Here is a 12,015-nt window from a genome sequence, read left to right on the forward strand (position 1 = left end):
AGCTCTCTTATTCATCGTGCAAATATATTTTTAAATTTCCTGACATATAAAAGATTCTGGGATTGCATTGGGAAAAACTGTTAATCTTATAAAAGGCACTTTCATCTTATCACTGTTTTACTCATATAAATATGGATTCATCTTGATACGAACTTTTCCCTACTCATGTCCCATTTAATAAGGACGCTTCATTCAACACAGGGTACGTGTTCTGGTCTAGGAGACTGGAAGAAATGAGGTTTTTCATTGTTGGTGATGTTAGATTTTGACTTTTTGAGGTAAACTTTTAATAGTCCAGAATGGATTTGAACTCCCTGTGTAGCCCAGCTGTCCTCAAACTCATTATCCTCCTGTCTCAGCTTCCTGAGTCCTGGGATTATAGGAATGCTTCCTAAGACCTGGCTGGGAATGTATGATTCAAATTTATATCAGCATTATTTGTTTCTAGCCTCAAATTCAGATGTGTGGGAACATGGAAAGTACTGGATACTGGATAGGAGCCTGTCTTTTCTCTTTCAGGCACCCTGACTGAGGATGGGACTCAGAAGATGTTTGACAAGCAACATGTACTTCTGTTTGCTGTGTTTGATGAAAGCAAGAGCTGGAGCCAGTCACCATCCCTAATGTACACAATCAATGGCTTTGTGAACAGGACGATGCCAGGTAATACAGGGGCCAGGCACCATTCAGCAATGACAGTGTCCCACTTGTCCAACATTGGTCCTGTTTTTCCTTTAAGGCAAAAGCTACCATGTTCACTGGTTTCCAGTGCCTAGTGGTGAAGTATCACAATCTTCTGCACTGATTCGGTGATTTTCATGATTTTGTCATCATTTCTGTCTTGCCCAGGAAGTACAACAGATAAATCAGAAGTTAACAAGGAACCTTATTAGATACAGCCTTGTTAGGTGTGGTGTTCTGAGCATATCAATGTCTGCTCAAGTACAGAGTCACTCTATAACAGTATGCTCTACCGTTAAAAAATCTATTGATGAATAAAGTGTGTGTGTGTGTGTGTGTGTGTGTGTGTGTGTGTGTGTGTGTGTGTATGTGTGTGAATGACTTCCACTGTACTAGCCAATTTTATGTTGCTATAACAAAATACTGAGTGCTGGCTACTATATAAAGAGAAAATGTTTCAAAAAATTCAGTGTTAGAAGCAGAAAGACCTAGACTGGCAGCTTATCAGCTCAGCCTTTGATGAGGGACTAAGAATAAGGATGAGGCTGGGGCTTGCCTTATAATAACTTTATAAGAACTTGCTCTCGTGAGAATTAACCAAGGTCCCACGAGAACTAACTATATCAACCCCTTCCAGGAACTGCACTTCCAGTGACCTAACTGCCTTCCACTAGGCTCTGTGTTTCTAGGTTCTACCACCTGAAATTCATCACACAGAGCCAAGCTTCTGATATATGCACCTTTGAGGAGACATACTGTAACCATAGCAACCTCTTATATCACTTCTTTTTTCTGTCTTTCTAGTAGAACCGACTTAGAATGAAAAATCCAGCTCTAGTCGAAAAACAGAGAAGAAATGGTATAGACGGTTGCTATAGTTACAGTATGTCTCCTAAAGGAGGAAGGCCTAGATTTACTCTTTCTTTGTTCTCATGATGATTGGAAAACTTTATTTCTCTGTGGGAGATTCTAATCTTGACTTCTATTCCAGATTAACATTTCAAATTTCAAATTTACAATCACCAGATACATGATAATGGGCTAAGAATTGGTCTCTTAATATGTATGTATGTACACACACACATATAGACATACAGATACATTCCATAATATATATGTATAGATATAGCCCATAATTAATATATATAGTATTTACTTATGTTCAGTTTAGGAAAAATGAAACTATTTCTCTATTTAAAAATCCTGGGGGCTGGTGAGATCGTGCAGCAGGTAAGGGTGCTTTTCTCCAGGTCTGATCATCTGAGTTGGGTCTCGAAGATCCTCATGGTGCAAGGAGAGACCCAACCTTCACAGATTGTCCTCTGACCCACACACATGAATCATGGCATTCATGCCCATGCCCATACACAAAATAAATAAATAACTGTAAACAAAAGCAAAAATTCTAAACTCTGTCATGTATCAATATCACCAACGGCTTGTCTTACAGAAAAACCAGCGTTGTCAAGAGTCAGGGTCTGATATTGCTTCCAATTTTTATTTTATTTCATTTGGTGCCATCTTCTGCCTGGCTCGTGCAGCTCTGAGTATTGACTCTGAGCTCCAGAACTAGGCTCCTGCAAACCAGAGGCCTCACTAACTGACCTCTACCTTGGAAGATCTGAATTCGCATTTCATTCCTTTCCCTGACTCTGTTTGGCCCTTACCAACTAGGAGTCTCAATATGCTGTTCCCAGAAACGGAATCAACAATCCCACTGTCTGTGTCCTGACAGGGAGAATAATCCATGTAAATATATATAAAAGCTGAAATAGTGGACTGAATGTGCAATACACACACACACACATACACACACTTGATTGGGACAGAGAGATTATAAATTTGTATTTGAAAAAAAAAAAGAGTAGCTTCAAGTAAGTGCAAAAGAGAAAGGGGGGAATCCTTAGTAGACACAATACTCATGCCTATAAAGTCCCCCGTCTTCTAGACTAACATACACTGAATAGATGTGACAATACAACCGTTGATGTGGTCATTGCTGGGCAGCTCAGTGTGGGCTGTTTCTGCATGGGAGAAACGCACCCACAGGAACACATACCTTCTAGGTCCCCCCCCCCCCCGCCTCCTGTCTGCAAGGCTTTCACAAAGGACAAATGCCTCTATGGATAAGAAGCTAATTCCCAGACCATCCTCTTATATCTAGTGAGTAGAGCTCGGGGTAGGAGCCAAGACTGGACTCTCTCCCAGAGCAAATAAGCATTTTTCTCAATCACTGTGGCAACAAAGAAAGCAAAACTGGGCTTTCTCCTTAGTTTTCTTCCTCCGTTGTTAGCAATCTGTCCTCAAAAGGCTCTCAGTGTCCGCTCACAGTGAGGACACCAGTAACAACCGAGTAATCCCTTGTTACTAACGTAATTTCTGAAAGGATAGACACAGCAGAAAATTCTTCAGCACATCCCCACGCTTTCTTCTACTTTGACAGAGCTTGGTCTCCGTTTACAGAAGATTAGGTCCTGGCGCTCAGGCCTATCAGAGGTCCTGGGGACTTCTTCCAAGTGTGGCCAGATGAGTGTGGACAGTCACTCCATTTTGCTCAAGACTTTATCAGTCTGCACACTGGGATCCCTGTGTCCCGAGAGATCTCTAAATCTAGACAAACTGGAATGGTGCATCACATACTTAGCTGCCCCCTAGCCTTTGTCCCTTAGCCATCTCTGCAGCTCTGAAGGAATGGCCCCCATTCTAAACTCTACCCCCCCCTACACACACACTTTGTGCTGCTACTTGGTATGTGAGCGGTGACACCTTGTTTCCCCATGTCTCTGTGTTTGGATGTTGTCTCTCCCTCTCAGATATAACAGTCTGTGCCCATGATCACGTCAGCTGGCATCTGATCGGGATGAGCTCGGGGCCAGAATTGTTTTCTATTCACTTCAACGGCCAAGTCTTAGAGCAGAACCAGCATAAAGTGTCCACCGTCACTCTGGTCAGCGCGACATCTACGACTGCAAACATGACTATGAGCCCAGAAGGAAAATGGATTGTTTCTTCTCTCATCCCAAAGCATTATCAAGGCAAGAAACCTTTCTTGTTGTGGTTAAAATTAATTGGGGGTTTCTACCCGACCTTGGATCATTTAGTTCCCAGGTAAAAGACACAAAACCTTTATATTATAATAAGCCTTAACAGCACGACAGCTGGACAGCCATCTACCCCCCACCCCATGCCATTTTGTCTACTTCCCTATCAGTGACCCTGAGATATGACTTGCCACGTTCTCCCTGGGCTGCTCTTACTCCAGCTGGCTAGACCTCACGGCCATGTTCTCCCAACTCATCTTTCCCATTGTGTCTTCTCCTCCTTCTTCATCTTCTGCTCTCCTCCTCGTGTTCTCTGCCCCAGACCCCAAGCCTGACAGCCGAAGCCCTGCCTACCTCTCTTCTGCCCAGCCACAGGCTGCAGGCATCTTTATTCAACCAATAGTTTTAAATTAAGGTACAAGATTACATAGCATCCCTTGGTGAGGATCTCCTTGTCCCTAGGGCAACCAGAGCATCACAACAACCAACCAAACCTCGGCACATCCCAACAGTGTTGCGTCGAGTGAGCACCATTGCTTCTCAGGTTACTAACTTATTTCTTCTCCTTTAACCATTGAGTCAACCCCACCTAGACACAGGCATCCTGGTTCCTAAGACACCATTAGACGCTTTGCTCTTTGACTTAAAACCCACTAACTGGGGATGAAGGAGGTGCAGGCATTGGCAAGGACGTTTTAAGATAAAGCAAAAGCTTAAGTGGTCTCTGCTTCCATCACGGAGGAGGAAGACTAATGCCTCTGTGAATGCGTTCTTGGATGTCTTTCATATGTAGCCAAAGCAAAGGACCTAGAAACCAGACAGACGAAGGTAAATATCCACAAGTTTATAGAAGTACAGAGCTACCAAGACTGACCAGGCCAGACATGATAATACGGTCCTGTGCAATGAGATGGGCACAAGATCCTTATACCGAAAAAAAAAAAAAAAATCAATCAATGTGTGTTGAATGGACCACAAATGATATGTTGTCGCTAGGATCTTCCACTGTATGCCAAGCTGTCCTAAAACTCACCATAAGTTCTGAGCTGGCTTTGAAATCATGGTAACTCTCCTGCCTCTGTTTCCCCAGTGTGGGGATTATAAGCATGAGCTAGAAATGCATCAGAGAGCATCACTGAATTCTGGGAGGTCGGGGGAGGATGAAGGACCCAGCAGTAGTCATGTGGTACCATGTAAATGAAACATCTAACTGTCATATCACACGTTTTTGCTTTTAGACTATTGAGAGGAACATTCATGTTGCTAGAGATGAAAAAATCTAAGCAAATCTGTTACCATAGGAAACTATTTATCACAACCAGGTATGTGAGCACTCGAGAACTAGACACTGTATGAGAACATTTTGTTTTCACACTGAGCAATCAAGACTATGATGAAGTGATGACCCAGACAAACTATCTTGTGTAGCTACTAACGAAATAAAACAAAAACTAAAATTGGAGACAATTTCTGTTATGCATTATTATTTAATAATCACACTAAGGATACACTTTGATAGTCTCCATTTAGCAAAGGGTCGAATAACAAGAAGAGACAAAATTAAAATGATTTTTTAATTTTATATGGGTTTTTGTTTGTGTGTTTTTGGAGAGAGAGACAGAGAGGAGAGCTGTGCTAAAGATCAAACCGAGGGAGGGCCATCTACACTCTAAGCCCACACTTCACCACCTTACCAGCCCCTAGGCCCAGGGTTTTAAGTTTGTTCCTGCTGCAGACAAAACACAGAGAACCTCGACAACCTTTCCCTCGGGCCCTCTCCTCTCCTCCCGCTTTCTACTCTTGCCTCCTTCTGTGACCCATTAAAAGAGCCCAGACTCGAATAGCCGAGGACTGAGCATTGCTGTCTGCTGTTATTATTTGCATCCAGTGAATTGATTTTTTTTAATACACATTTTGATGAATAATTGTTTCTCTCAAACTCTACTCCTGCCTTTATATTCTAATCCAGCTGGGATGCAGGCTTACATTGACATTAAAAACTGCCCAAAGAAAACAAGGAGCCCCAAGACCCTCACTCGAGAGCAGAGGCGGCACATGAAGAGGTGGGAGTACTTCATCGCCGCAGAGGAGGTCATTTGGAACTATGCACCTGTGATACCTGCGAATATGGACAAGTGAGTCGGGGCTCAGACGGCCACATGAAAGATGAAAGGGATGGCCCACAGGGTCCTTAGTGTGTGGGTCTCAATTATGATGTCATGAGTGGCCAGCTCTCAGGGCACGTGTGCATTGGTTTCCACCTAGGCATTCTTATCCTCAGAGACATTCAATTACCCCCAAGTCCCCATGGGGATGTGACCTGATGATAGCAACAGGGACAATGACAGTTAGAACTTGTTGAATACTTGCCACTGTTAACCCTTGTAGTAGGTGTTTGCTAAGGGTCTCATGTCAGTTCTGCAAGCATGGTGCTGTTCTTGTGTTTCCATATCTGAGGGAAGGCGCCAGAAAGCTAAAGAAAATTGGAAGCTCTAGTAGCTCTTCATATGACATTCCTAGTAAGGAAAATGAGAGTGAACTTTCACTGGGATGCTACTCTGTGCCTATCCGTACCTGGCAGGTTCATATCCCACCATCTGCTGTCGAGGCTTCGGAAAGTGAAAACCATCCCACATTCTGGTGACCAATGTGCTGGTAAAGCCATTCTGTGGGATGACTTGGCAAAACGTGTTAGAGTGGTAAACACATATACCCTTTACTCCAGGCACTGTGCTCTTGGAATTTCATGGTATAGAAGTGTTCTTGTTCACAGGTTAGAAGAATGTTTGAAAAGGGTGCTCACTGCTGCTGTGATGTTACCAGTGATAAAAGATTGGAATTAACGCTGAAAGTCCTTCAACTGGAAAAGAGTACCAAGTTATAGCATATTCATACAATGGAATACTATGGATCCAATAAAATATAAAGAAAGAAAGAAGGAAGAAGGAAAGGAAGGAAGGAAGGAAGGAAGGAAGGAAGGAAGGAAGNAAAGAAAGAAGGAAGAAGGAAAGGAAGGAAGGAAGGAAGGAAGGAAGGAAGGAAGGAAGGAAGGAAGGAAGGAAGGAAGGAAGAAAGGAAGGAAGGAAGGAAGGAAGGAAAGGAGGGAGGGAGGAAGGGTATAAACATGCTCTGTCCCTGTAGCTACTTCTTATCAGTTATGTATGGCTTATCCAGTGGCAGAGTAGATGACTCCTGAGTGCTACATGGAGGACATCAGGATGCAAACCACACTCACAATGTTCCCAGAAGTAGCATTTTAGCTAACCCCAAAGCAACAATTGCATGCACAAGGGTTTCCCCGTCGTCCGTTACACTGGACTCGCTGCTGCTGGAAGTAGTCTAACTTTTGTTTCATTATTTCGTTTCACATTAAGAATATACAGGTCTCTGCACTTGGATAATTTCTCAAACCAAATTGGAAAACATTACAAGAAAGTTATCTATAGGCAATATGAAGAAGAGACCTTCACCAAACGCACCGACAACCCCAGCATCAAACAAAGTGGGATTCTGGGCCCTGTTATTAGAGCCCAGGTCAGGGACACACTCAAGGTAAGTAACAGAAATACAGAAGCAGGGAAAAATTAAACAGGGAAAGACAGATCAAGGGACTGGCAGTTTTAATATATTTAAATGTATTCACATAATTAAATGTATATTTAAATATATTTAAATGTATTCATATAATTATAAAATCAAACATAGCTCTCAGTTTTATTTAGTATTTCATTCTTTTATATCCTACTTAATTTAAAAGATCTGGAATAGAGAGAATAAAACAGAGTCAGTATCATTGGAGGAGTAAGGAATACCATATAGGAACTAAACTCATTCGGCCACAAATAAGCATAATGAGACACACCCATTCGTCCCCAGGTTGTCTGCAAAGTTTGTCCTGACTCTTATAGCAAAGCAAATATGACTGAGCAAGGTGCACACACCAGTGAGTGCAGCACAGCTCGCCTGGGCTAGAGAGCCAGGAGAGCTTGCTTGCCCTGAGTTTGCAAGTCGGTGTCCTTGCCAAAAGCCCCCCACGTGTTGCAAAACAGAAGACCTGAGTGACTTTGGAAAATGACTTTGCTCATTACCAGCGTGAGCAGCTGACTCAGCACAGCGGAGAAGAGATGATTCTTCACTACAGTCTTAGTGTGTGGCTCTAATGGCTGGTCTCCGATGTAGCCTCGCACAAGACCCTCCGGCTGGCAAGAGGGCAAGATGCCAAATCTGAATACCTGAGTTCGTTTATGGTGGGAAGAGAGAATCAACTCCCACAGATTGTCTTCTGACCTGACATATACACGCCACAACACGTGCACGCACACATACTTAAGTGTAACAACAATTTCTTTAAAGCCTGAAACTTTCATCAAATAATTACCTTAAACATTATACCATATATCACAGAGCTAGGTAGGGACCCGGACAACTGAAGGTTACATTGATTGGCAAGACCCTAGGATATAGGGTCTTGATGATGACTGAGGCTTATTCAAAGGCTTTGGCAGCAAACCAAGATGAAGGTAAGGTTAAGGATGTCTATTGAAGATTGAAAGGCTAATGAACTTCGAGGAAGATCATGCCCTAAACAAAACCCATTTTGTTCATTTGAAAATAGACAGCGCCTTCCTTCCCTGTGATCCGTTCCTCATTTTTGGCTCCACTGAGGTGCATTAGATTTCAGAGTAAGCATATTCTATCTGGAACTCAGGTTCTGGCTACTGGGGCCATTCAGGAAGTTAACTTCACTAACAATGATCCTGGGAAACAGAACGGCATCGTGGTCTTGAGAAGGCACAGAGAAGAGATGCAAAGATGCGAAGATGCAGTGCAATTTGAAAGAAGGGAAGGAAGGATGTGGGGACCAGTTGGGAGAGGGTGAAGTGTTAGGAGGAATCCTTCCTGTCTGGTAATGAGGGAGGTTGCTGCCGGGATACCATATAATAGTTCTCAAGAGTGACCTTAAACACAGAAATAATTACTATGACTTAATTTTGTAGATCGTGTTCAAAAACATGGCGAGCCGACCCTACAGCATTTACCCTCACGGGGTGACCTTCTCTCCTTACGAAGATGGAGTCAATTCTTCCTCCACCTCAGGTGGGAACCTTTCACTTCTTGGAGACTACTGATATCTGAGAGGCTTCCACAGTTTGCTTTTGTCCTATTTGCTCAGTGGTTATGACAAATGCAGTCACTAACACAGAAGCGGGTATCGCTCCTTTTTGAGTGTCATTGGCGCCATCTAGTGGAGATATATTGAACAGCTACATGTTATCCGCAGGTCAAGACTTTTATTACAAAAAAATTTTTCTTCATATTAATTACTCTAAATAAAAGCTAAGGTAGATATTTATTATGATGAAATAATTTTTCTAAAAATTAAGAAAGTATATTTTCTTCCAGGCAATCACACCATGATCAGACCGGTTCAACCGGGGGAAACCTTCACTTACAAATGGAACATTCTAGAGTTTGATGAACCCACGGAAAATGATGCCCAGTGCCTAACAAGGCCATACTACAGTGATGTGGACGTTACAAGGGACATTGCCTCTGGGCTGATAGGGCTGCTTCTAATTTGTAAGAGCAGGTCCCTAGACCAGAGGGGTGTACAGGTATTTTATACCTAACGTAACCTTAAAAAAAAAAAAAAAAAGAATTTCTCCTCGCTGGCACAGATTAGGTCTCAATACGGGATAGGAGGATTTCCCTTCTAAAACACACCAATCATTAGTCTTCTTTGGGGATATTTACTATCAGGATCATCTTACATGTTGTCCCTGTTTCTCTGTCTCCTTTCCTCTGGACTCTGACCGCAGAAAGCACATCCCGCTGGATTGTGTTTTAGATCCAAACCTGTGGACTGTGTGATGAAGAAGCCATTCGGGCGGGCTCCTTTAATCCTTTCCTCTGGTCAAATAGGCAACAATATCCCTCCTAGAAATGTGTTTATGGGGTGGCTTAGGAGCTCAGTGTGAACTTGGCACCAATCTCTGCTCTTTTCAGAGGCAAACATCGGAGGCAGGAGGGAGCCCCTGGGAGCAAGGACATTTGGAGCCATAGTTTCAGTGAAGTTTGAGCCTGCCAAAAGCCCTTCTTTGGTGAAACTAAGTTATAGCAAAGCATGCGATCAAAGAGACTGGATTTCTGAGTTCACTTTTATTTTGAGACATGGCCTCAAACTCACTCTTATAGCCCAGGATAGCCTTGGACATTTTAAAAATTGTCTTTTCTTATCCTTCCTTTTCTTTTTATGGCTTAGGTTTATTTTATGTGTGTGGATGTCTTAAGTGCATGTATGTCTGCATTCAGTGTGTATGTATACCTGGTGCCCACAGAGACAGAAGGCCTTAGCTAGATCCCCGGTAACTATGGTTACAGATGGTTGTGAGCTGGCACGTGGGAAATGGGAATTGAAGCCCTGGTGCTCTGGGAGATCTGCCAATGCTTTTAACCATTTGAGCCATCTTTCCAGCCCACCCCCTTGTTTTGTTTATTTTTTTTTTTTGTTGGTGGTGTTTGCTTGGTTTTGGTTTTTGTTTTTGGTTTTGTTTGAGACAGGTTTCTCTTGCGATCCAAGCAAGCCTCAAATTGGTTATTTAGCCAAGGATAACCTTGAACTTTGGTGCCTCCTGAGTCCCAGGATTAGAGACAAATGCTACCACACTTGGTTTACTGGGGTACTGGGGATCAAACCCAGGGCTTTATGCATGCCAAGCAAATACTTTAGCAACTGAACTATATCCTCACCAGCCTGAGTGTATCTTCATCGACAGTTAATAGTATCATATTATTCCCCATTAGGCTAAGTAATAGTGGAAGAGGCCTTATCCAAAGGCATGAAAATAGGCAGATGTCTAGAAAAATCAGAACATTTTGCAAGATCCTGACTTACTGAAGAAGTAAACAATACTTGGAAGGACGGTGTGTGTGGGGGGGGGTGGCTTTCCTGTTGCAGCATCCTGGCTATCCCTTTCATCCATTTGGAACACTGTCAGTCAGTCATCCTGAAAACTTTTCAATTACAGTGACTTGCAGGTGTTATACTGACAGGATTTTCCCCCTGGGCATTCTTGACTGAATTCTCTGACTCCTTCTCTTTGTGTTCACCTATTAGCTTTGTCTCTGACAAGGGTTTGGTAAGTCATGGCCTCCTAGGTGCCAGACACACGGCTCCTCTGGACCCCCACAACAGTGGGGAACTAGGCAGCCCACCAGAGCTGTAGTCACTGCCCTTTCCCCTGCAGAGGGTGGCGGACATCGAGCAGCAGGCCGTGTTTGCCGTGTTTGATGAGAACAAGAGCTGGTACATTGAGGACAACATCAACAAGTTTTGTGAGAATCCCGAAGAGGTGAAGCGTGATGATCCCAAGTTTTACGAATCAAACATCATGAGCAGTAAGTCAGACTCCCGTGTCCATGCTGCTGTGGACCCAAAGGCAAAAAATGTGATGCTGGGCATAATCCTCTCTAATGCACCCTCCCCTCCCCTCCCCTTCCCCCTCCCCTCCCCTCCCCTCCTCTCTCCTCACTCACAGCTCAAGGACTTGTTGATGGGCTTGTTGAATATCCCTGGGCCAGGCATATTCAAACCATGACATGGCACTTCCTGGCCCCCATAGGCTTGTTCAAACACATGAGTCTATGGGAGCCATAGCGTAATAAAAGGTATATTTAGTCCAACTTCCAAAGTCCCATAGTCTATAGCAGTCTCAACAATGTTAAAAGTTCAAAGTTCAAAGTCTCTTCTGAGATTTATCCAAACACTTAACTGTAATCCTCAAAGCAAGACAGAAAACCAGCAGGGCAAACTCCAAACTCTGCATCACCATGTCTGATGTCAAAGCGGCCTTCAGATCTCCAATGCCTTTTTCATCTTTGTTGACTGCAACAAACTTCTTTTTCTGGGATGGTTCCACTCCCTGTTAGCAGCATTCTTCAGCAGATAGCATTATGGCTCTGGCATCTCAAAAATCTTGGGGTCTCCAAGGCAACTTCAACATTACAGCTTCTTGTTTCAATGCCTGGGATCCACGCATGATCTTCTGGGTTCCTCCAAAGGACCTGAGTCACTTCCCCAGCGCTGTCTTCTACAGCATTCTAAGCTCAGATTGATTTACTCCACTGCTGCTGCTGTTCTTGGTGATCATCCCATGGTACTGGCATCTCCAATACACTGGTGTCTTCCACTGCAACTAGGCTTCACCAATAGCCTCTCATAGGCTCTCTCCATGGTGCCAAGCGTCGACTCCTTTGCATGACCCTTTCAGTCCTGGGCCGTCAACTACAACTG

At 43.5% G+C, this 12,015-nt stretch overlaps 1 protein-coding gene across 1 annotated transcript in view; it reads left to right on the plus strand.

Annotated features, from left to right (window-relative positions):
- The window catches only part of F5 (coagulation factor V), a 69,997-nt gene that overhangs the window by 26,098 nt on the left and 31,884 nt on the right, over positions 1-12,015 (plus strand). Inside the window, exons 5-11 of the mRNA XM_021198636.2 lie at positions 520-663; positions 3,495-3,716; positions 5,692-5,857; positions 7,097-7,274; positions 8,720-8,819; positions 9,126-9,337; positions 10,970-11,120. Coding sequence (XP_021054295.1) covers positions 520-663; positions 3,495-3,716; positions 5,692-5,857; positions 7,097-7,274; positions 8,720-8,819; positions 9,126-9,337; positions 10,970-11,120 — 1,173 coding nt within the window. The remainder of the gene's footprint in view (positions 1-519; positions 664-3,494; positions 3,717-5,691; positions 5,858-7,096; positions 7,275-8,719; positions 8,820-9,125; positions 9,338-10,969; positions 11,121-12,015) is intronic.

The sequence above is a fragment of the Mus pahari genome, chromosome 5, assembly GCF_900095145.1.
Source record: "Mus pahari chromosome 5, PAHARI_EIJ_v1.1, whole genome shotgun sequence".
In the NCBI taxonomy this organism is placed as follows: Eukaryota; Metazoa; Chordata; class Mammalia; order Rodentia; family Muridae; genus Mus; species Mus pahari.